Below are 21,732 nucleotides of genomic sequence, written 5' to 3' on the forward strand. Positions count from 1 at the left end.
CCATGTATTAGATTAAGATGTATTAGATCTATCATATAACCACATTAAATTTTTCATTAGCTCGGCAACACTATTTAGGAATAGTTCTCATAAGTGTATTAAAAGCCGAATAGTGTAGGCCTATATATATATATATATATATAAAGACTTGTTCTTGAATGACTTCATGCCTTTGTTTGTCTTACTGAATGCCTATATATAAACAGTGGGTGAACCGTCGGAACCATCCATTCCTCTTGTGGACGAATGAGCTTCAATAAAAGCTGACAGCTTAAATAAATCGGTGCATGGCCAAGAGAAAATCGCCATCATTCTCCTAGCGTTGCTATGGAAACAAGGTCCGGACTGGAAGTGGAGATGCGCTGCTGGATAGCGTTTGTGAGAAGGATCTGAGTTCAGGCGAGCTAGCCGATCGTCAGGCCGTGTGTCTGTTGTCTGTGGAGTAGGCCTAGTGGTGCTCCCTGTACGGAGCAGCGCTAACTGGTACATGCATCCAGTCCAGACTGACTCAGACTGCAGCAGGCCTACAAATTTACAGCCTACTAAAACTCTCCTATGTACGGGAGGAGAACAGATCAGGCTGTTTGCTCGCAGATTCATCATACCCACAGTCTGGGAAATCCACACAGATAACAGGTCATAAGCGAAATTTGCTGTTTTTTGTGAAGACAAAGGCCAGAGGTCTCTTAATGACTGATTTGAGGGGCCGTCTTACATGCTTGGGTAGCCCCGTGCTACGTCCGAGTGCCTTAGCCAGTAGAGGCTGCGCGATTGTTTACATGTAAGCAGTGAACGAGCACCAACCCCACGGGGACAAGCGGAACAGATCTTGCACCCAGAGCTGATGGTGCCGACCACGCCTGTCCCTATGGATCAGGTAAATCCTTTGTTTGTGCACAGTATAGATATACAAACTGTTGTAACAACTAAGTCTTTCTAATATGTGTTGACGCTGTACAGCGACGTTTGACCGATCATTGACAGCCGTTGCTATACGGCACGTGCATGGGATTTCTAGCTCCGGTGTAGATACCGAGATGGCCAGAGTTAGTGTAGGCCTACAGGTACAGACGGGCGCATGAATATAGCTACAGTGCAGTCTACAGCTGTCAGTCTCGTCCAGTCTCAATCCTAGACTAGCTGTGAATGCATGTATGCGCCCATCTCGAATTGTCCTAACCACCACATGACATAAGTTCTGTATGCCCAATTCTGTATATATATATATATATATATATATATATATATATATATATATATATATATATAGACCTATATATATTGTATTATACCCCCGTCTATGTTACATTTTATGGGACCTCTTTCCATCAGTACGTTGTAACAGTAAACAATCCAGTGCCTATGTTCATAATCATGGCACAGTGTTTAATTTTATGTCTGCTTACAGTCTGTCACACACGGCATATTCATAACAAAACAGGTCTGTTGTATTTATTAGCGTTTCATTAATTCTGAGCAACTTTTGGCCATGCATTTGTATGCTGTGGTGTATACTCTCCTAAATATACACCTCACCTGTACAGGGACTGGTGTGTGTTAGGAGGTGCACCTGAATTGTGGCACTTAATGTCTCAAATCAGGGCCGGTATATATATATGGTCAAGATGAGCCTATAAAGACACACTTAATTTCTTCTGTGTGTGTGTGTGTGTGTACATGTTTATATACATATACAGAAGTGTTCATTTAAAGGTGAGCTTTGAACAGCCAGTGAACAGCTCTCAGTGCCAGTACCAGTGACGTTCTCTACCGTTTCTAAAATTTACAATAACCATCACAAATCGCAGACGATAATGTTTATCCTGATCTACTGTGGATATATGTGTACCAGTACGCATTAACCGACACTGTTCTTCAGTATGGCCTTAATTTTTTTCCCGTGCAGTGCATTTGAAGGAATATATCCCTACGCACAGAGAACACTTTACTGTTCGTTAAGTAAAGGAATTCCATGATCTCATGCATATGAATTGAGGATATGAATGAGTTTCTACACACACGAAAGGTTTGATAAAAAAAAAAACTTTAGGACTGGACTACACAATGCCATTTCCCCCCATTATCGAAACTGAGGATAGAAGCAAAGTTATTTTTATCGCATTGTTGCCGCCATGTAATGCTAAGACACTATTCCCGAGCCATGTGATGATATTGCTGTGTTCCTTTGCCTTGTGATGATGCTGTCAGTTGAGTGGGATTGGACGGTCCCCTGGGAACATCATTAAACTGTCAAATGCAGACAAATTGCGAAGAATGGAATTCGGGGATTTGGTCTATAGTTATCGAATCTGCACTTACCGCGAAAATCCTACCATTTATTCCAGCTGTGCTATAGCCGTCGCCGCGGGGGACTCTACCGTGTCACGCAACTGTGGAGAATGTATAGGTATATATGAAATATCACGCTCAATTTTAGATCAACCCAGTATGGTACGGGCGTTCTCGATATACCATTTATCTCCCAAAATCAATTTTCATGGAGTTTAACTTACACAAAGGCTTTTTCTGTGAAAATCTCAACACGTTGTTAAACGGTATGATAAAATGCGTTGAAGCCATTCTCGGTACGGAAGAGAACTTTTATGTAAGCTGTGCTGTAACGGAAATAATATCGAGAGAATAAAGCTCACTGTCGGCAGAAAACTGAGCAAACACTAACTGAATAAGGTGAGTCGTTATTGCTAAGGATATCTGCCCATACCATGAGAGCGAGGCGCACATGGTTCTGTTTTTGTTGTTGTAGTAGATATGCGAACAGCAGGCATAGTTATAGATATATCGTCCTGGCCTTTATGTAAATCGACCTGTTTAATAAGTGAACTAGGTATGGACATTCCGTCAGGATCCACCTACTGCATCATATAGTTACTCTACGCGTCTTCTCCTAATGTATTTAATGCTTTATAATTACTGCATCAGTCGTAGGCCACCCTACAGAACAGTGTGTCTACATCATTACAGTTAGCTAGCCAACTTCATCAGTCCTGGACTACTCTATAACATAATGTGTCTACGTCACCCGTGTCTGCCAACTTCATCAGTCCTAGGCAACTCTAAAAAGATTATGTGTACGCCATCAGTGTCTGCCAACTTCATCAGTCGTAGATTACTTTAAAAAGAGAATGTGTACGCCATCAGTGTCTGCCAACTTCATCAGTCGTAGATTACTTTAAAAAGAGAATGTGTACGCCATCAGTGTCTGCCAACTTCATCAGTCCTAGATTACTCTAAAAAGAGAATGTGTAAGCCATCAGTGTCTGCCAACATCATCAGTCGTAGATTACTTTAAAAAGAGAATGTGTACGCCATCAGTGTCTGCCAACATCATCAGTCCTAGATTACTCTATAAGAGAATGTGTCTACGTCATCAGTGTCTGCCAACATCATCAGTCCTAGATTACTCTATAAGAGAATGTGTCTACGTCATCAGTGTCTGCCAACTTCATCAGCCCTAGACTACTCTATAAGAGAATGTGTCTACGTTATCAGTGTCTGCCAACTTCATTAGCGGTAGACTACTCTATAAGAGAATGTGTCTACGTCATCAGTGTCTGCCAACTTCATCAGTCCTTGACTACTTTATAAGAAGATGTGTCTACGTCATCAGTGCCTGCTAACTTCATTAGCCATTTTATCTTTACTCGACGTCTGCGTTCTCAGATTAACCATTCCAAAGGAAGTATAATCAACACCTGCCATAGCTTTAGGCAGTGTAATCCTCATTTGACTACTGTTTCAATGAAGTAAAACCCAAAGCATATATACATACATACTATGTCAGTATCGGTAGAATATGGTGCCGACTCCATATGTGAGTTTGAAGACTTCTTCATTGGTATATGTAATCAGGCCTTAGCGTTCACTACGTCGTGGCAAAATATTATATCGCGAGAGATTCTGCTGTAATAAATCAGTTTTTGTGGCAATACTTTTGAATTGCACAGATCTATATACAGCCTCCATTATTATTGGGAATTTGGGACGGAGGCTGTGTATTATTTTGTCGACAACATCAAGAGGCCTTTGGACGATCTGATCGATGAAAACCTGTCGAGTCTGTTTCTGCGTTGGATCAGTCTGGCAGTACTAGTACAACGGCTATACTTCTCTATCGGAAGACTGTGTTTGCTGGGTTTGGTCGACAACAAATGAAGGGTATGTGTGTTGGGCATGGAGACGTCACTACAGTTTTTCTGCCGCCAACCAGTGCTTTTTGTCAAAAGCACAAGCACCAACATTGGCTGATAGGGATGAACCAGTTCCATTGATACAGGGTGAATTAAAGTAAGAGAAAGCCACTGTGGTAAACCGAAAGGCAATTCGAACGAACAGATCTCAAAGGTTTTTGATCGGATTCGAACGTTCAGGAAAACTGCCATCTGTTCCGCGCATCTGGTCTTCTGTTATCCTACATTGAGCTGGAGTGTAAATGTAGTCAGGGTTAGCGATAACAGGTCAGTGTTAGGGATGGTAACAGGTAACGTATGGCAACTCGTTAAAATTATTATTGCCTTATTTCCGCATAGTGAAATGCAGTACAACAGGAAACAAATAGTAGTATATGCTTGTGCCTTGGGTAGCGTATTTGTATTGATTTTCTATCCATTGCAGGGCAGTGTGAAATTGAGCTATTTAGTTGAGTTGCTCAGATGTAATCTTGTTAAATATTTATTATACGGCATAGTTATTAAAAACGTTTCCTCAGCCATAACATGAACATGAATATTTAATTGAATTTTTGAAAACAACCTTAATATTCTGTCTATAACCACGTGTTATTGTAAAAGTCAATGTTACCAATATAATGCTGGTGAATGCTCGTTCTGATTTGTGGGCTGCTACAATCACAATCCAGGTTAATGCTTAACGTGCAGGATTGCCAAAATGGTGTCGTGTGGAATGAACAGGGGAATAGTGGTCATGCTCCACTGTGCCCGTGTTGGGTGCCCCTGAGGGCTGTCAAGATGGCTCTACATACTGGTATGTAAGGGCTGTCAAGATGCCTGTACATACTGGTATGTAAGGGCTGTCAAGATTGCAGTTCCTCTAAATTTTGCGTGACGACATAATGTGTACATACACGGCCATCTATGCTGCTATCGACATAAGACATTGCATGGTGAAGTGAGAAACTATTAACCCTCACAACATTCTCATTGGTCAGCGCGAAGTGCCGCCGAGTGCATGGGATGTCCACTTTCCCCATTCCTCATGTAAAATGAATGAGAGTTTCTCCTGTAACGTGCAGTTGTAGACTGATGAATGCACGGAATTCTCCTTAGGAGCAGGCCTTGTCATTTGTGTCTGATCAGCACTTCCCCGTGTGTATCCTCATCCTTTTTGGCCCCGACCTCGTTTGCTTTGCAGATCTAATTTAGTTAAATATAGAGCTAATGGTGGATCGAAGAAGTCTTATTTGTAACCAGATGCGTTGCATGCCTATACATCCTCTGGCTATATAGCGGGCGAGGATAAATCAGAAACATCAGACTGCACAAAGCTGCAGCCTCAAAGACATGATGTGAAGTGCGGTAAGATGTTTATTTTACCATGAATGTAAGTACCATGAATATACGAAGGAATTGATAACTATGGCTGAACTCCACATCTGCAGTAATACAGCCTTAAGGTAGAGATAGGTTTACATATGTGCATAAAGCAAGACTTACTGAAAAATAACACATTCGTTATCTGTCAAGATATTTTCAAAAGTGCTTGTTGACTAGTGAACTTCTAGAGTCCATGGGGCGGTATAAGCATGTATGTTGCCGTATGAAAACTATTTAAGTGATTAACTTGTTAAGCAGAAATGCACAAACCATCAAGATCGGTCGGCGCAGGACAAAAACCTAGGCTGCCTCTACTGAACAACATAATTCTGGTGCATGGCTTAGAAGATTTGCGCAAGCTTTTGACACGAATACGTCGGGTAAGATTATGATTGAATTATGACTTCCATCATGATCCGCTATACATGTATCGCCCGTATCAGAAGCCTTCTTGTATGTGGCTTTGTACATCGTCATATTAAGGCTGTACATATGTAGTTATCGGCTTCTTTAGTCGGTTTTTATGGTCACTTTTGTTCTGTTGTGGTCTTTGACAAAACTTTATATTATTCTGATGGCACAAACCTGAAGGGGACATGTATTGCTTTTTATAACAATACTTCTACAATGCTTGGTTTTTCCTCATTAACTGGACTGATGCTGTGTAAACGAACTGCACGTTGTACATGTAAATGTGTAACAGGGCATGATTTCTACGGCCCACTCGGACGTTTACTTATAGGAAAACACTCCTCGATATGCATAAGCCCAGTAACTACATGCGTGATCTTCCATGTCAGTACATGTAACTGGCAGTATGGTTATGTTTTATTACCGTGCATCAAAGAATGTTGTCAGCAATTACCATGGCTGCACATCGTCACCATTATATCATTAGTACTGCTTCATATTAGGGATATATGTGTGCAACAAACTGCTTAGTTATGCACATATTTGCCCATAAAGAGCATTCCTGTTTTGTTTTTGTTTTTTTGTTTTTTTTTTACATTGGTTACGTGTAGAGCTACAGACTTGATGCAATATTGATGGCTCCAATCAGAAGTGTTAAACAGTTCTCTTTCCAGAGGCTTATTGGCGTAAAGCTTAGAAAAGTCCTGTAGAATGTATCGGGATTATTATCATAGCATATGATGATGGATAGGCCGATCGATGCAACACTAGGCCTCCGTCAGCTCTGCCTCACACGTGGTTCAGTGCCTGCCATTTGATCTAGATAAGTACGTGGTCTTTGAATAACTTTACAGGATTTGGTCCACACAATGTATCTGTAACTAGTAGTACGAATTACGATGGCGCCTACTTTATAACAACCCAGTTTTGAGAGAAGTTTGATCTGGATATGTACAAGACGATGAAAGGTACCATCTGGAAAACGTCGGTTGTGCGATTACACACGATTTCCCGACCTTTGTCTTCAACTCTATTAACACATATTTGCAAGCGGAGTTCTTGGCTACATCGAAATTCGTTCCTGCACAATCATCAACCAAATAAAATATATACATTGGACTCATTCATTGTGTATGAAGCTTGTCGGGTCCAAGTGCCTAAAGGCACTGGTCTTCAATTCCAAGGACTCATGGAGTACATGTGCAATGCCCGGTCTTTGGACAGGGAATTTGTACATGCTACCACTTTCCACTAGCTATTGTTTGGTGTTCTTTTGGGGCATCGGTGACAATAAGCGGTCACTCGGGGGACAGCTTTAAAGAACAAAGTTGTCTTATAGCAACTTTAACAATGATGGCGCAAAGTATAACTGCTCTCTCAGCAACGGTTGATTAATGTGTGACATACGGTTAGCAAAGATAGTGGTTTAGGTCCATGTTCAGCTTAACCATGATATCACACATGTAATGTATTAGTTTCATGATCGGCCTTAACCATGATATCACTCGTGCAATGTATTAATTTCATCATTGACCTTAACCATGATATCAGGTTAGGTTCATCATCTGCCGTAACCATGACATCACTCATATAATGTATTACGTTGATCATCGGCCCTAACCATGATATTACTCATTAAATGTATAAGGTTCATCATCGGTCTTAACCATGATATCACACATGTAATGTATATGGTTCATCATCGGCCTTAACCATGATATCACACGTGTAATGCATAGGTTCGTTATCAACTTTAACCGTGATATCGCACGTGTAATGTATTAGGTTCATCATCGGCCTTAACCATGATATCACACGTGTGATGCATTAGGACCATCATCAGCTCTAACCGAGAAATCACACGCCTAATGCATATGTGCCTTAACTGTGATATCACACGTGTGTTGCGTTATATTCATCATCGGCCCTAACCATGATATCACACATGTATTGGGTTCGTCACCAGCTTTAACCATGATATCCCGCGAGTGATGCATAGTTCATCATCAGCACTAACCGTGTTATCACACATGTAATGCATTAGGTTCCATTTCATCGCTTTTGAATATTTCTCAATTAATTTAGAAGCATAAATGCAGCCCTGCGATTCCACTACATAATACATGTATAAATAATATTTACCGCGTGGGACTAGTTGTCAGGCTTATTCCTCAGAGGAAAAAGAACCTTGCTACTATGTTTCCACGCTGGACCCAATCATTTCAAAATAGCGAAGAAAGCCGGAGATATATACTTACAGGATCTTCTGCTGGCACATAAAATACTGACGTGTGGTCCCCGATGTAGGCAGAAACTTATTTCTGTTATAGGGCCAAACTGAGGATATAGATAGACAGTGTTAAGTTAAGTTTTATGATATACATAACTGATCAATGAAGAGTTACGTACACAGCGTAATTACAGGGCCGATAATACATCGGTATTATGCTTGGGTAACCGCGTAAATCGCGATATAACCCAAACAACGCCGTTTGCGAAAAGAAAAAGTTTCAAGAAATTCTAGTTATGTCTCTGTTACATGTGGCTGAAGAAGTCCCAGTCACCCTTTTCGATGTAGTTTACCACCTGCAAACAAATTTTACCTGAATGGCTCTTATAAGGAGATAATAAACTAATATGTGATCATCAATAAATTGCATTAAGCTGGTTTACCATGGAAATCGTTGCGTGAATCGAAGAATATTGGACACGTGTCCATGCATAATTCTTTCCGCAGTGTTGTGTGTGGTAAGATATTTTAAAACCTGATGTATACAAAGTGGAACGTGTTTGTTGATGAATTGATGGGAATGTATATGTCTAGTAACACAGGTCACAGAGATGCACATTGCACCCGAATTAGGAAAGGGTCTTTGTACCGACCTGATGAAGACTTCCTGATGAAGACGTTCTACAAGTCTGTTGCTCGATCGATCACGGTACCTCGGCCGCACTCCACCAGCATTCATCAACCCCTTTGTATTTAGCCCGATGGCACGCAGGCTGTATGGATAAACTGTACATCATGCGAACCCTTTGTCCAGGAATAATCGAACAGAAGGCATAAACACACAAACTGAAGCGTTCCTCAAGTCTAGAATTGTTGTCTTATGCTAAATGTTGTAGGCTCTCAGGCTCCAACTACAGCATAGCTGGCCTCGGCTGGAGGAGATTCCACTTTACAGGACCTATACGAAGACATTATTTTATATCAGTACTTACAAGGAAAGTATATATGTATATGGTAGCCGTGTGTTCAGACTCGCTGTGGGTTTACTTTTTGGTCCTGACTGAAAGGTGGACTCCGGGGTCATAAGTCATTAATATCACTCGCTAAATTCGTGTCAATAGGTCATGGAAAAGCTCTCCGTTAATCCATGGTTTTCATTGACTTTCTTACCGGGCTAAAAGCTGCTAATGGTAGTGAAGTGTGGCGGATCGAATATTCCTCCTCCTCATATCGACTCTGGGCACTATCGACTACGGATGGCGTTATGGTTTTATACAGAGGATTATGTTCTCTACACCCTCGTTATATATATGTTATTGTCGTGTGTTAAAATAGTTGTGCATGGAGATTAGCTTATGTCAGGTACGTATACAAGGACGTGACAGAAATGTGGCGAAATGCTACACTGAATAGTGAATAGTGAATTTAATGCTCAATATAGGCTTTTCATCATTTCAGTTTAAGTTGTGGTGGCAAATCTCAAATCTGAAACTCGTTGACACTTCTGTTGGAAAACGTGAAGCCTGTGGTGACGAACCAATCTGAACTTCACCAATACTTAATTCTGTTGGAAAACGTAAAGCACCTAGAAGCCAACTGAAAGGTGGACTCCGGGAAGCTGGGAAACGTAATGGCAAACGTCCCCAAATCTGAACCACTGGGACATTTATACTAGAGGCCTAAAGCACGTCTAAAGGATAAGGTGGCGAACCTCAAATCTAAGCCTTAAGGGCATTTATGCTAGAGGCCTAAAGCATAGGCTGGCGAACCCCAAACCCCCATTGGAACATTTATGCTAGAAGCCTAAAACATTGTGTGGCGAACCCCAAATCTGAGCCGTAGGAGCATTTATGCAAGAGGCCTAAAGCATAGGCTGGCGAACCCCAAATCTAAACCATTGGAACATTTATGCTAGAGGCCTAAAACATTGTGTGGCGAACCCCAAATCTGAACCGTAGGAGCATTTATGCAAGAGGCCTAAAGCATAGGCTGGCAAACCGCAAATCTAAAGCATTGGAACATTTATGCTAGAGGCCTAAAATATTGGGTGGTGAACCCCAAATCTGAGCCTTAGGAGCATTTATGCTAGAGGCCTAAACATAGGCTGGCAAACACCAGATCTTAGACGAACCCCAAATTTGAAATCCAGAACAAAACCAATCATCATTGGATTCATTGACAACACCACGTAGTACTTCATTAATCCACGAACCCTGAAAGATGTTTCAAGAAATTGCCAAGAGTTTCAAATCTGTTGGCAGAAAATTTTTTTTTTTTATCAAAATTAAGGCGCGGACAGGGAATCATTACAAATTTAAGGCTTTCATTTCTTTAAGGTATGCTGTGGTGGTTGGTAAACTACTTTGCCAGTCAGCTTTTGCTTTTTCTGTATTATGGAACATAAATGCCTACTGAATTATTGAGTTCAAAATTTGGTTACGTCTTGTGGTTCGCCAAGTTCCTGGAAAAGGTTGGTTGAATTCCCCGGCCTCTATCTATTTTTCTTCAACCCTAGAACTTTACGTCAAATAACTAAAAACATATTGAATACGACTTTAATCACAAGTGCAATAAATAAATGTTAAATAAAAAATCAAAATGCTTTTGCTTTTCGCTTTAGGATTCCCTGTTAAAAGTATTCTGATACCTCAGCTTGTCTCATCTTATCCACCGTTCACGGTGACGTATATATTATTCTTCGTGCAATAAAACATAGATATTGTCGTACACTCTACCCAGACAGATCCTGCATTATTATCACATTTTAACTTATTTCAAGTGTGTCTGCATAGAGAAGACAATTGCTAACGACCCGCTGGTTTCTGAAGGCCTGGGTGGTGTTATATAACTCTGAGTGGTCGGACAACGTTCAGCAGTACGCACGTCTAAAGCTACAGTCATATCCCTGTCTAATCGTCGATATGCCGAGGCGTATGCAGGGTTTATTGCATGTTTATCCCAGCTATCACAGCAGCTGCTGGCCGGAGACGGTGATACAGCCAACGGTTGATTCAGGATATAATCCGGGACTGCGGTCGTCAGGGATCGGTTGTTGGCTCTTATCTACTGACTAACCTACCTTCTCTCTGTTCATCTTTCCTCTACGATAACAGTCAAGTGTTTTTGTGTTTATGTATCGCCTCAATGGGAACCATCTGGAATGCTCCGACAAGGTTTTTCTTAGCTCTGCCGTCAATATGGGCTTTCTCGACTTGCCACAGGTGGGTGCGTAACTGTCTGTGCCGAGCCATAGAGATGGACGCTAATGACAAACATACAGCAAGTACAAGAACGGACTCTGTTGGCCTGTGTCCTCCTGTTAGCACTTATTAGAGAGAATTCGTGAATGACGAAGTGGTTAGAGCATTAAGTAAGAGACAATCTATTCTGGTGCTATAGGTATTATGGTGAAGGGTTTAAGTCACATATATCTCTAGTTGTATATATCTTTGTTGTGTGTCAGGTTGTCACATTATGAGTAGAATTTTCAAAACAGGCAATTATAGGTAGAGATAGGTGTGGCTGTTGTGGGATGTGATGGTTGATAGAAGCGTTAGTGTTAAATGGTCCCCAGCAGTTTAGAATGTGCATGTAGTTTGACATTATCACTCGTCTGTCATGCGTATGTTTTGTGTTACAGATTATCAAGATGTGATATCCCTGTGACCTCCAGGAGCCAAAATATTCTTAGAACAAAGACGTTACAACGATGGTCTACGTAATGTGAACTTGGAGAAGATAAACATTGAGTCGAACATAAATGCCTACCGAATTCTCCCATTCAAGTTGTCGAAAATTGCAGGTGAAAACGATACCAAGGGCTTTTGACCAGTTGAATCCAAGGTAGCGTTTGTTGGCACACCTTTTGAAGATGGGTATGGAAGGCTGTGGAAAGTTCATGAAGTGGTCTCTTTTCGGATTCAACTGCCTTGTTCTGGTAAGACCATACGAGATCAGAAGTTGGCTTAAAATGTCTACAAAAAGCTTCATGCTTATTATTTTATTTAAAAACATCATTCAGAGTATAATTGTGAAGATAAATACAGTTTTGCGATTACATATATCACACAATAGGAGGGTTTATCAAAGCTCAAAGACGAGTAACCGATTTTGTGAAAAGAGGTTTTTAATCGAATGTATAAGTGGAACAATAGCGTAGCTTTAAAAAAAAAAGAACAGGATCATCACTTATGTTCTAAGACGAATATTGACAGTACGTCATTCAAGTGCTAGGAGAAACAGTGGACGGAACTAGATAAAATATGGGATTATATATACCGAAATCTATGTATTCTTGTAGTGATTGATTATTCCAGAATACTCCCAAGCTTGGTCTGCAGATGTCAAAATAACTTTCTAGTTGTTCTTTGAGGATTAGCAATTGTGGCACAATCATTTTGAACTCATGAAATCTGAATTATTACTCATCAAAATTTGTTACAACATTCTACATTTATCACCGAGGAGTTTGAAATGCTAACCTCTTCCTATTCCATTGCATCTGAAGTCAATGGATATTTACCATTATTAGCTCTAAGTGTATAGGTAGTCTAGTGTGTCACACTGTGCATGCCTGAATTACAGATGCTTTAATGAACTGCGATGTGTTTGTTGGCTATGCCTGCACTGTGTTAAAAAAGATCATATATTTGGCCTATTTTCACTGGCAGACACCATTCCTGTAAGGTACAGGTGATCACTAAACAGCTTATCACAAATATCACATCTCAGTAGGATGGACGAATTGCCCGAAATACAGAGGTAATGTCGGATAGACCCAAGGGAAAGACTGTGCTGACCTTTAGCAGGCATAGCTGTGCCGTATAAACCATCCTGACTGACATAGCTCGAGTTAACGACCCAGCCGAGACGAATGCGAAAGTAATAAAGACAAGTCATTGGGTTGAGTTAAGTGCCAAGGCTCTTATGGTGCTTCCTGTAAGAAAACCCGTGACAGAGGAGTTCCAATGAACAGGCGCCTGCGGATATGAGAAAATCAAACACCCCAATCGGTTGATTTATAGTTACCCAATCAAATGTCCATATTGCAGCTGTAGTCCCCTTCAAGCTGTGGACCATAATGTTTCCATTCACTCACGTTATACAGCCTGCCCGAATAATGTGAATATATATTGTCTTCAGGGTCCGCTTAGATGCAGGGTTTCACAGAAAACCTCTGTAAAGGTACCACATTTACACAGGGAATGCTTTGACATTTAAAACGACAGGCTAACATTACATTATTAGAGAACAGCATATCCTGTTTTCAGGAGAGCGTAGAATATACCTTTCCGGCTGTATATGGTGTGACCTTCTTGTGAATGAGGGACCCTCTTGTTAAATTACAGACAACCATTCTCGAATGCTACCGGAAACCACGTGTATTACGAATTGTTAACTCCGGTCAGTTGTCTCTTCCCAGGGGCAGTGTATTCTTTTAACCGATTTCCAGGATTTTCATTGCTTAACAATAAGAGTTTACATGATTTATTCACAACTTGTATTGTTCTCTACCCTAATTTCTCAACCTTTTAACATGTGAAAGAGCAACTTTTGGTGCAATTTATGCATATTTATAATTCGATTTTTTAGACAGAACTGCAGTGGTTGGAGTGGCCAGTGTCAGAGTTTCACTAAGAGTATAATTTTAAAAGAAGAATGCCTTCAGAATATGCTTGAAAAAAAAAACAACAACATGGGAATCGGTTGCAGAATTACACTTTTAGCATGTAAGCATCACAATTGCTATATTTTCAAATCAGCTCTGTATATTTTTACATTTTCCAGTATTCATAGTCTCACATAAATGTATGAACAGACGTGTTTTCAACAAAAAGTACAACGCCGATATGATGTGCCGTAAATTTATCGGTACACCAGACGTTTTGTGGTCTTTATTCCAGCCTTTGCTCTTGCAGGTGTCCGGTTGCCTTCTCCTGGTCATCGGGATTATCACCAGAGTGAACCAGACAGGGCTGTCCCAAATATCGGCTGTTATTGGCAACCATTTGTACTCCACCTCCTCCATCATCCTCATTGTGTGCGGTTGTGTCGTGGTGTCATTCTTTGGCTGCTGCGGAGCTATCAAAGAAGTCAGGTGCATGCTTGCAGCTGTAAGTATCCATCACCGTTAATAACGCAAACAAATGTTCCACCAAACAGATCCCTGATCCCCGCAAAGACAATTCACGTAGGTTCCGATGAAACAAAACGACTAACATGCACATACTATAAAATGCAGTCATTCAATATAATTAAGGTGCCATTTTTATCTGATCTAGTACTTTATTCGGAAGGTAGATCGGTATGATTTCAAACCTCTTTCCTAAATAGCAAATAATGAGACGTGAATCCAATAGTCTTGCAGCATTGTATTAATACCACATAACATTTTAATTGAAAATGGCAAAGTACATGAATGTGATGCATAAATGGACGGTTGGTTGCATATGTTTGCGGAAGGAAATACTGAACTAAATATGGACCACCACACAATCAGGGCGTTTGTTTCAATATTTTAATGCGAAAGGGTGAAATATAGTGTCATGAAATATATACATATATACGTGCAAGGTTTACAAACTTTTTATTGTAGGTACACTAGGATCTGAGATTTTAGTTGTGGATTATTCACATGTAATTCAGGTTGGATGAGTATTTCTATCCAGCGCGGTTTTGAGCTATTTGAACGATGTACCTATATTTCGCATATCCTGTTCTGTTTGACAAGGACGGGTGTTTATGTGTTTCTTTAATATACAGTAAGACATATAATTCAGTCAAAGTTAAAATATAAATGATAACAATGTAATTAGTGAGCCAAGTGTGTGATTCATATCCATGAGGTTCGGGTTCATTTCAGGCCTTGTATAGGTTATTTGTAGATTCCCCCATTCGCATTGTGCGTGGGACCTTGGCGTTATTCAGTAGTCGATGGAGACGGGTTGCAGTCATACCCCTTGTCTACCACCAATATGGCGTAAAAATCACACAGTCACACCCTTGTCTACCACTAATATGGCGTAAAAATCACACATTCACACCCTTGTCTACCACCAGTATGGCGTAAAAATCACATATCAAGGGTTTAAGGTACTGGACATTGAATTCATCCATATGTCTTAGTACATCAATAAAATGGTTGTCGCCTTTCTTTTCAGTTCTTCATTTTGCTGTTGCTCATCTTCGTTGGTCTGATCATTGGTGGGATCCTAGCTTATGCATTCCGCAATGATGTAAGTAAATTCATGGACATTGGCTTATATCTACATATACAAATGGTTACAGAGCCTTGTTTAGGTATACATGTTACATGTGTGACTGCATGGCAAATTGTTCTCTCTGTTACACTATTATACCGTTGGCCATGGTAATGTCAGTAGCCGCCTGACATCAAAGGTTTCCTCTCATTATGATATTGCGGCATGTTGCAGACGACTAAATGAGACATAATGCTTTTATTTGCTACTACCTCTGAACTTGAATTAACTGATATTTCTCCATAGTAACCCTACCTGTCCAAGATTATACGTCCTGACTTTTTACATTACCTTACCTGCATGAATGGAGGTTGGGGAGTGGGGGGGGGAGGACTGGGGAAAGTCACAGTATTTGGGTATACTGAGCTAACGTAAGAATTCTTCCTGTTTTTTAGCTCGAAAAGTATGCGAAACAGAACATGTACAAAACCCTCAATACATCGTATGGGATGCCGGACCAAGGTACAACAACAGAAGCCTGGAACTCCATCCAACAGCTGGTACGCAAAACAACAACCATCTTCTCTTTAATTAAAATAAAATATGCTGATACCATACAGTTATTAAATGTTACAGAAACTGAAATAAAGAACCGTTGTCATCCCATAATTTCTACGGACTTAACTTACAATCTTAGCATCTATAATTTTATTACAAATCGAGGTTTAGTGAAATGGTAGTGATTTAAATCACTTGTTCGCACTTTATATCTATTTATTTTTTTACAGTTTTCCTGTTGCGGTGTGGAAGGAAATATCAATTCTTCAACGTCTTGGGCATACTATAAACTCAACACAGAATGGTTCAAACAACAGAAAGGTAAGGTGCTTGTAATTCCGTAATTCTTATGTGGGTCGATTTGCGACTGGGAACAACTAGACAAAGTCTACCTACGCTTAACACATATGTCTAAAAGTTTGCCAAACTTTGCGATCGTGAGCAACTGTCGTCAACTGGACACAAGCACGTGTAGATGGACAGAACTGCATACAGCTGGATGCTTTTAATCTTAGAAAAGTAGAACATGTTCAACTGAGAATGACTGCTGAATGAATGCTTCTTCGCCAAAAACCCAATTGCTCCCATTCGCTAAAAACCTAATTGCTCCCAGTCGCCAAATACCCAATTGCTCCCAGTCGTATGCAAGGTCTTTTTACGCCCGACTTTAGGTCGACTCAGCGCCTGTTCGGTGTTTGATGTGATCAAAGTATCTGTTTAATTGATGATGTTTCTTACGTATTGTGAACGTTTTGCCGTCCAGAGCTTGGATGAACATTACCGTTGAACATGGCTGCGTCGGCTTCAGAAGAAAACAGGTGCGCGTCCTTGCCGTTTTTGAGTAGACAAGCAAGCGGCCTGTTGATTCCTGTGGTAGTGTTGAGGGTAATAACCACTTGCTTATTATACCACTTAACTTCACTGAATGTCGCTGCCTTAGTGATCACGTCCCGTTTCCGACCACCTGAGCTCAGAGGATGCGGGCTGTATTTTTCGTATCCGCTGGCAGTATTAAACACATGATTATAGAACATTAGTGGGTAGGATGCATGTCTGACGTCAGACCCCACATTACAGAATAATTTCCGTGTGTTAAATGAGGTACACGCAGCTGTCGTACGTTATACCTGTGATATGCTACATATTTTTGTGTAAGAGTTAGTTTTCGGTAAAATGAACAATCCGTTAGGTAACTGGCTTTGTAACTGAATAAATATCGTAATTAAAAATGAGACTGGGAAGGATTTAAAGGCTTGAGACATTTTGGTGTATTTCGTGGCGGGGATAGCAGTGCAATAATATCAAATGAATATGGACACATCTATAGGTTTTCATATAGGAATAACTGATTTCAAACCGTATACTGATAAGATTGGTTAAGGAGGTTTATGGTGAATAATGGAGTGTTTTGAATGAATATGTCATGCAGGTAAATGTAGGCCACAGGTAGATGTAGGCTACAGGTAGATGTAGGCCACAGGTAGATGTAGGCCACAGGTAGATGTAGGCTACAGGTAAATGTAGGCCACAGGTAGATGTAGGCCACAGGTAGATGTAGGCCACATGTAGATGTAGTCTGCAGGTAGATGTAGGCTACAGATAGATGTAGTCTGCAGGTAGATGTAGTCTGCAGGTAGATTTAGGCTACAGATAGATGTAGGCTGCAGGTAAATGTAGGCTACAGGTAGATGTAGTCTGCAGGTAGATTTAGGCTACAGGTAGATGTATAGGCCTTAAATTGGATGTAAAGCTTTAATCTCTTTGCAGAAACCCCTCAGTATGTTCCCAACAGTTGCTGTAAGAGTCAGGAGAAATATGAGAAGAACAGGTGTGTCGGGCTAGAGGACCCCCACCTGGCCCCAAATTGGGGCCCTCCTGTATCCAAGCAACACTTCAATGAACAGTTACACACCCATGTAAGTACATGTATGCCTGCCATCATAAGCAGTGTGCCCAGGTGTGTAACAAATGTTTGCTCATGTATAAAATTTATAGGTGTCCGGTAAAAAAAAAAAGCATCAATACCGGTTTGACTTAAAAGTCTAATTAGATAAATAAACATATGTCACAAATAACAAAAAGTGTTGTTTGTTTGCTTTCTGTAACCATGTCAGAAGGGAAACAGCTATATGTATTTATTTCATTATATTTTATGTAAATGATACGCTGACACAGGAATAATTTGAATATTGCTCTGTGTCTTCGTAGGGTTGCTTCACAAAACTGATTGTGTTATCCAGGACAATGCCATAATAATTGGTGGTGTAGCAGCAGCAGTTGGAGGTGTCATGGTATGTTCAAGTCACATAAACCTTTCATAGTTAAAACTTAGAAGTGATCAAGTATTGTAATTAACTGGGAGAGGCATGAAACTCATGAAACCTGGCATAGAAAATGACGTCAAGCTATCTAATTTCTCATGTATTTTTATTTGAAGTTGTATTGTGCAATTACTGTATTGGACCTAAAATTTCATGAGTAAGTTACTCATTTTGCTTGATTCTAAGGACACTATAGATCTTAGTAAGGTGTTTGAGGTTTATCTGGAAGATTAACCTCCAAGATGCTATCCCACTGGGAAAAAATTAAATGTAAGTTTCAGCAACAACAGCAATAATTTGTAACCTCTTATTTGATCCTGTAGATGCAATTTGGGAGTGAATTTTTAGGGCAAAGAGTTGTTTTGATCTCTGATGCTGATCTAGATATGACTAGTCGTACATTAACATTTGATGACGTTTTCATTCCTATTTGATGAATTGATATATTTATATTTTTTGGCCACTTTGATTTGGTCGTTATTTGCGGTAGTCCTAAGATACAGGATGCATTTACTTCTTTAACTAAATATTTTCTTCACTTCAGATTTTGGGAATGATTTTTGCTGTGTGTCTTTGTCGAGCCATACAGGATGAGTATGATGTGGGATAAAGACATTGGGACTATAGACCAGCATAGCTTAAAATTGTCCCTAAATTGTGCCGAAAAAGTTTCCGCTCCCATTGTTTCTCCTCTGATCAGACTGTGAAGGAATCCAACCGTTTCATTTCATGTGACAGAGTGCATCATTAGCGGCTAGCATTGTATATCCAGAAGTCAGACAGATCTCCGGGATTAGGAACATTTCAAAAACCTATGGAAACGTGCTGGTGGTATTTCACCAGATAACATTGGCTGGAGAAAACCCTTACCTACCATAAAAAGAACTCAGTAACTGGCCAGGACAGTCAGTGGGCGTGACTCAACCACCGGAAGCAGAGGGACAATTATGGTTTCAGTTCACAGTGAAGAGATAGAGATACATAGTAGCCTAACCAAACAGGGTACTGCGACGGTAGTGCAATAGGCCTATAGCCCGTCATCAGTGATGCTATTACTCATACTAGGCCAACAGATTCCATCACAAACTATATAAAGAACATAATTTATACCTGTAAATACATGTCGAAGTATTTTGTCAGCATAAAGTCCACTGATACCAGGAAAACGTCTATGTACTGTGATAGTTTTCTGCACAATTATATATACCGGTAGATATTTAGCACGTATAATATGAAAATATGTATATTGATTATTTAAGGCGGAGTCGGTGGTAAAATTCTCCTCTCAAATGTCATGAAAATAACACATATTCTAGTCAATTGAAATACTGGTTCAGACACTAAAACACATGCTGTGTGTGCCATGTGAACGATCATGTGCCGTAATTGCACGAGGGATCATCTAGAGAGAGAGAGAGAGAGCTCAGTTTAGCTTGTGCTCTGTGAGCATGCATGCACTCTAGTGTCCTCTCTACTCTAGTAGGCCTACAAACAGGCTTTGCGAACCATTACACAAGTCGTTATGTCGTCAGCGTATGTATACTGGTGTTTTCATTCATAAATCATGAATATTTCATTCGTGTGAGGCAAGTTAAAGGGCAGAGGACCACGACCTGTCATCTTAGGCCCAATGCACCCTCCAATTTATATCACATTGGGTTTTGAAGGACATGATGACCATCAAGCTGTAGAATTCACCCTGATAATCATTCCAGAGTCCCTCATCCCCAACTGGCTGATTTTGCCTGAATATTGAATTACGTGTGACAAAACTCCTCGTTGGTGATATCAAGACATAGTAAACGACTAAATCAAGAAGAAAGACAATGCTAGATAACGAGTACAGTCTCCAAAAGCTTACACTCTTTGATAATGTTTGACTGAATTTTCACTCGTGTTGAAATTTAAAGAGTAGGCTCTCTGCAGCCATTTTGTCTGTAAAGGGATGTTGATGCCTTTGTCATATCTAAACTGATCCGGAGTATTTAAGGGGATGTAACTCTTGTATTCTTTCATAGGAGTGATGTCATTAATGGATTAATGGAGATCCACATATACCAATAACTACGTTGAAACACATAATACAAAGAATTTACACCTTTCATAAATATACACACGATGGATCGCATCTAATGTTATGTTAACTGACTGATATACAAATGTGTGCTTAGATTGTCTACGTGTACAATCAAGGTGTGAAGGGAGGGGGTGTACAACACTCAGTTGTTTTATAGGACTAAGGGTACAAGAGGTACAAGTTTAACCCAGGCCTTGGGTGGGAAAATTTGTAGATCCTCTGGCTTTCTCTAATTTTCTGTGGATCCCTGGTGACATTTAACACCCAGCAGCACTTGCAGGACTGTTTGCAGTCTTAAATTTACGAGGACCACATGTTTGTTTTTCACTAATGTGGCATACAAGTGTATTGGACAAACATGGAAAATATTGTTAGCACAAGTTTCCTCATCCGTAACATTGATCACTGTTGTCAAAGTGACAGAGTATCTTGTTGAACAACAATCAGATAAATAAAATAAAGATAAGGGCTTAACAGCACCTCTACAACAATGTGGGCCACATTAATAGATATGGGCTAACCCTGTTGTCTTGTGAGTATTTTACACACAATTCTGTTATTGGTGAATGCAAAATTAATCCACCTGTTCTTCATGTGTTTCTGATGTTTCTCTGATATGGATGATTACATCAATTTATTGTTGCATGTTGTCTTAATATTTACAAGTGGTTTTACATTAGTCAACTGGTATTCTGCCTCTGTAGCAATTTGATCTTGCAACGAAAAATACAAGATGGTATATGTAGTGATTGGTAATTTATTAAGATGTAACAAGAGAACTGTGGAAGGTATATCTAGTCTGTAATTTGTGTGATTGTTTGTGCAGGCGAGTCTCATGAAGTCAGCAAGCACAAAACTTGAGCATGCAGTTATATATATGTAGGTTCTCACAAAATACTTGCAAATAATACCTTTGTTTGGAAGAATGGTGCAAATCTTGTAGTATCAAGACATTTTTTTTCTTTTTTTTTTTCTTTTGTTTTGCCATGTTCAGAAAACATACCTCATCCCAAGCAACCAGTTCAGGCATACAGTACTGTTCCACAACTCTGCCACTCGACCAGTGCTCACCGTAAGGTTGCTATTAGTTGTTAACACGACCTTGTTATCATTCACACTATATTAGACAATGTTGAACTCTGTGCATTTGTTTTCAATAGACTCAATAAACAAATGGTTGATCCATCACACAGTGTTAATGGCTTGGATGTGTGAGTAGGCCTACTGTTTTATGTCCTTTATGTACTAAAACTTCATGTACAACTCTTGCTTGAAAAGTCATGCTGCAAAATAGTAACTCTGCACATCGACTCAGTGGGCAACAATAATTATTATGATCATAAAATGCTTTATTGACTTTCCTCTG

General features: G+C 40.0%; 1 protein-coding gene across 1 annotated transcript; it reads left to right on the top strand.

The window, feature by feature from the left end:
- Positions 1 to 628: 628 nt before the first annotated feature.
- On the top strand, positions 629 to 21,544 carry LOC135471972 (CD151 antigen-like). Its single transcript, XM_064751438.1, has 9 exons — positions 629 to 877; positions 11,852 to 12,148; positions 14,130 to 14,324; positions 15,372 to 15,446; positions 15,866 to 15,970; positions 16,199 to 16,289; positions 17,736 to 17,884; positions 18,177 to 18,259; positions 18,834 to 21,544. Exons 2-8 carry the CDS (start codon positions 12,083 to 12,085, stop codon positions 18,219 to 18,221), a joined length of 726 nt encoding a protein of 241 aa, XP_064607508.1. The 5' UTR covers positions 629 to 877; positions 11,852 to 12,082; the 3' UTR covers positions 18,222 to 18,259; positions 18,834 to 21,544.
- Positions 21,545 to 21,732: the final 188 nt, after the last annotated feature.

Source organism: Liolophura sinensis, chromosome 7 (genome assembly GCF_032854445.1).
Source record: "Liolophura sinensis isolate JHLJ2023 chromosome 7, CUHK_Ljap_v2, whole genome shotgun sequence".
Lineage (NCBI taxonomy): Eukaryota > Metazoa > Mollusca > Polyplacophora > Chitonida > Chitonidae > Liolophura > Liolophura sinensis.

Excerpts from the sequence above, each read along its gene's own strand:
- LOC135471972 (XM_064751438.1), top strand. The coding sequence starts at position 12,083 with ATGGGTATGGAAGGCTGTGGAAAGTTCATGAAGTGGTCTCTTTTCGGA. Across the intron at positions 14,325-15,371 it reads TCAGGTGCATGCTTGCAGCT|TTCTTCATTTTGCTGTTGCT; the intron begins GTAAGTATCCAT and ends CTTTCTTTTCAG. Across the intron at positions 15,971-16,198 it reads GGAACTCCATCCAACAGCTG|TTTTCCTGTTGCGGTGTGGA; the intron begins GTACGCAAAACA and ends ATTTTTTTACAG.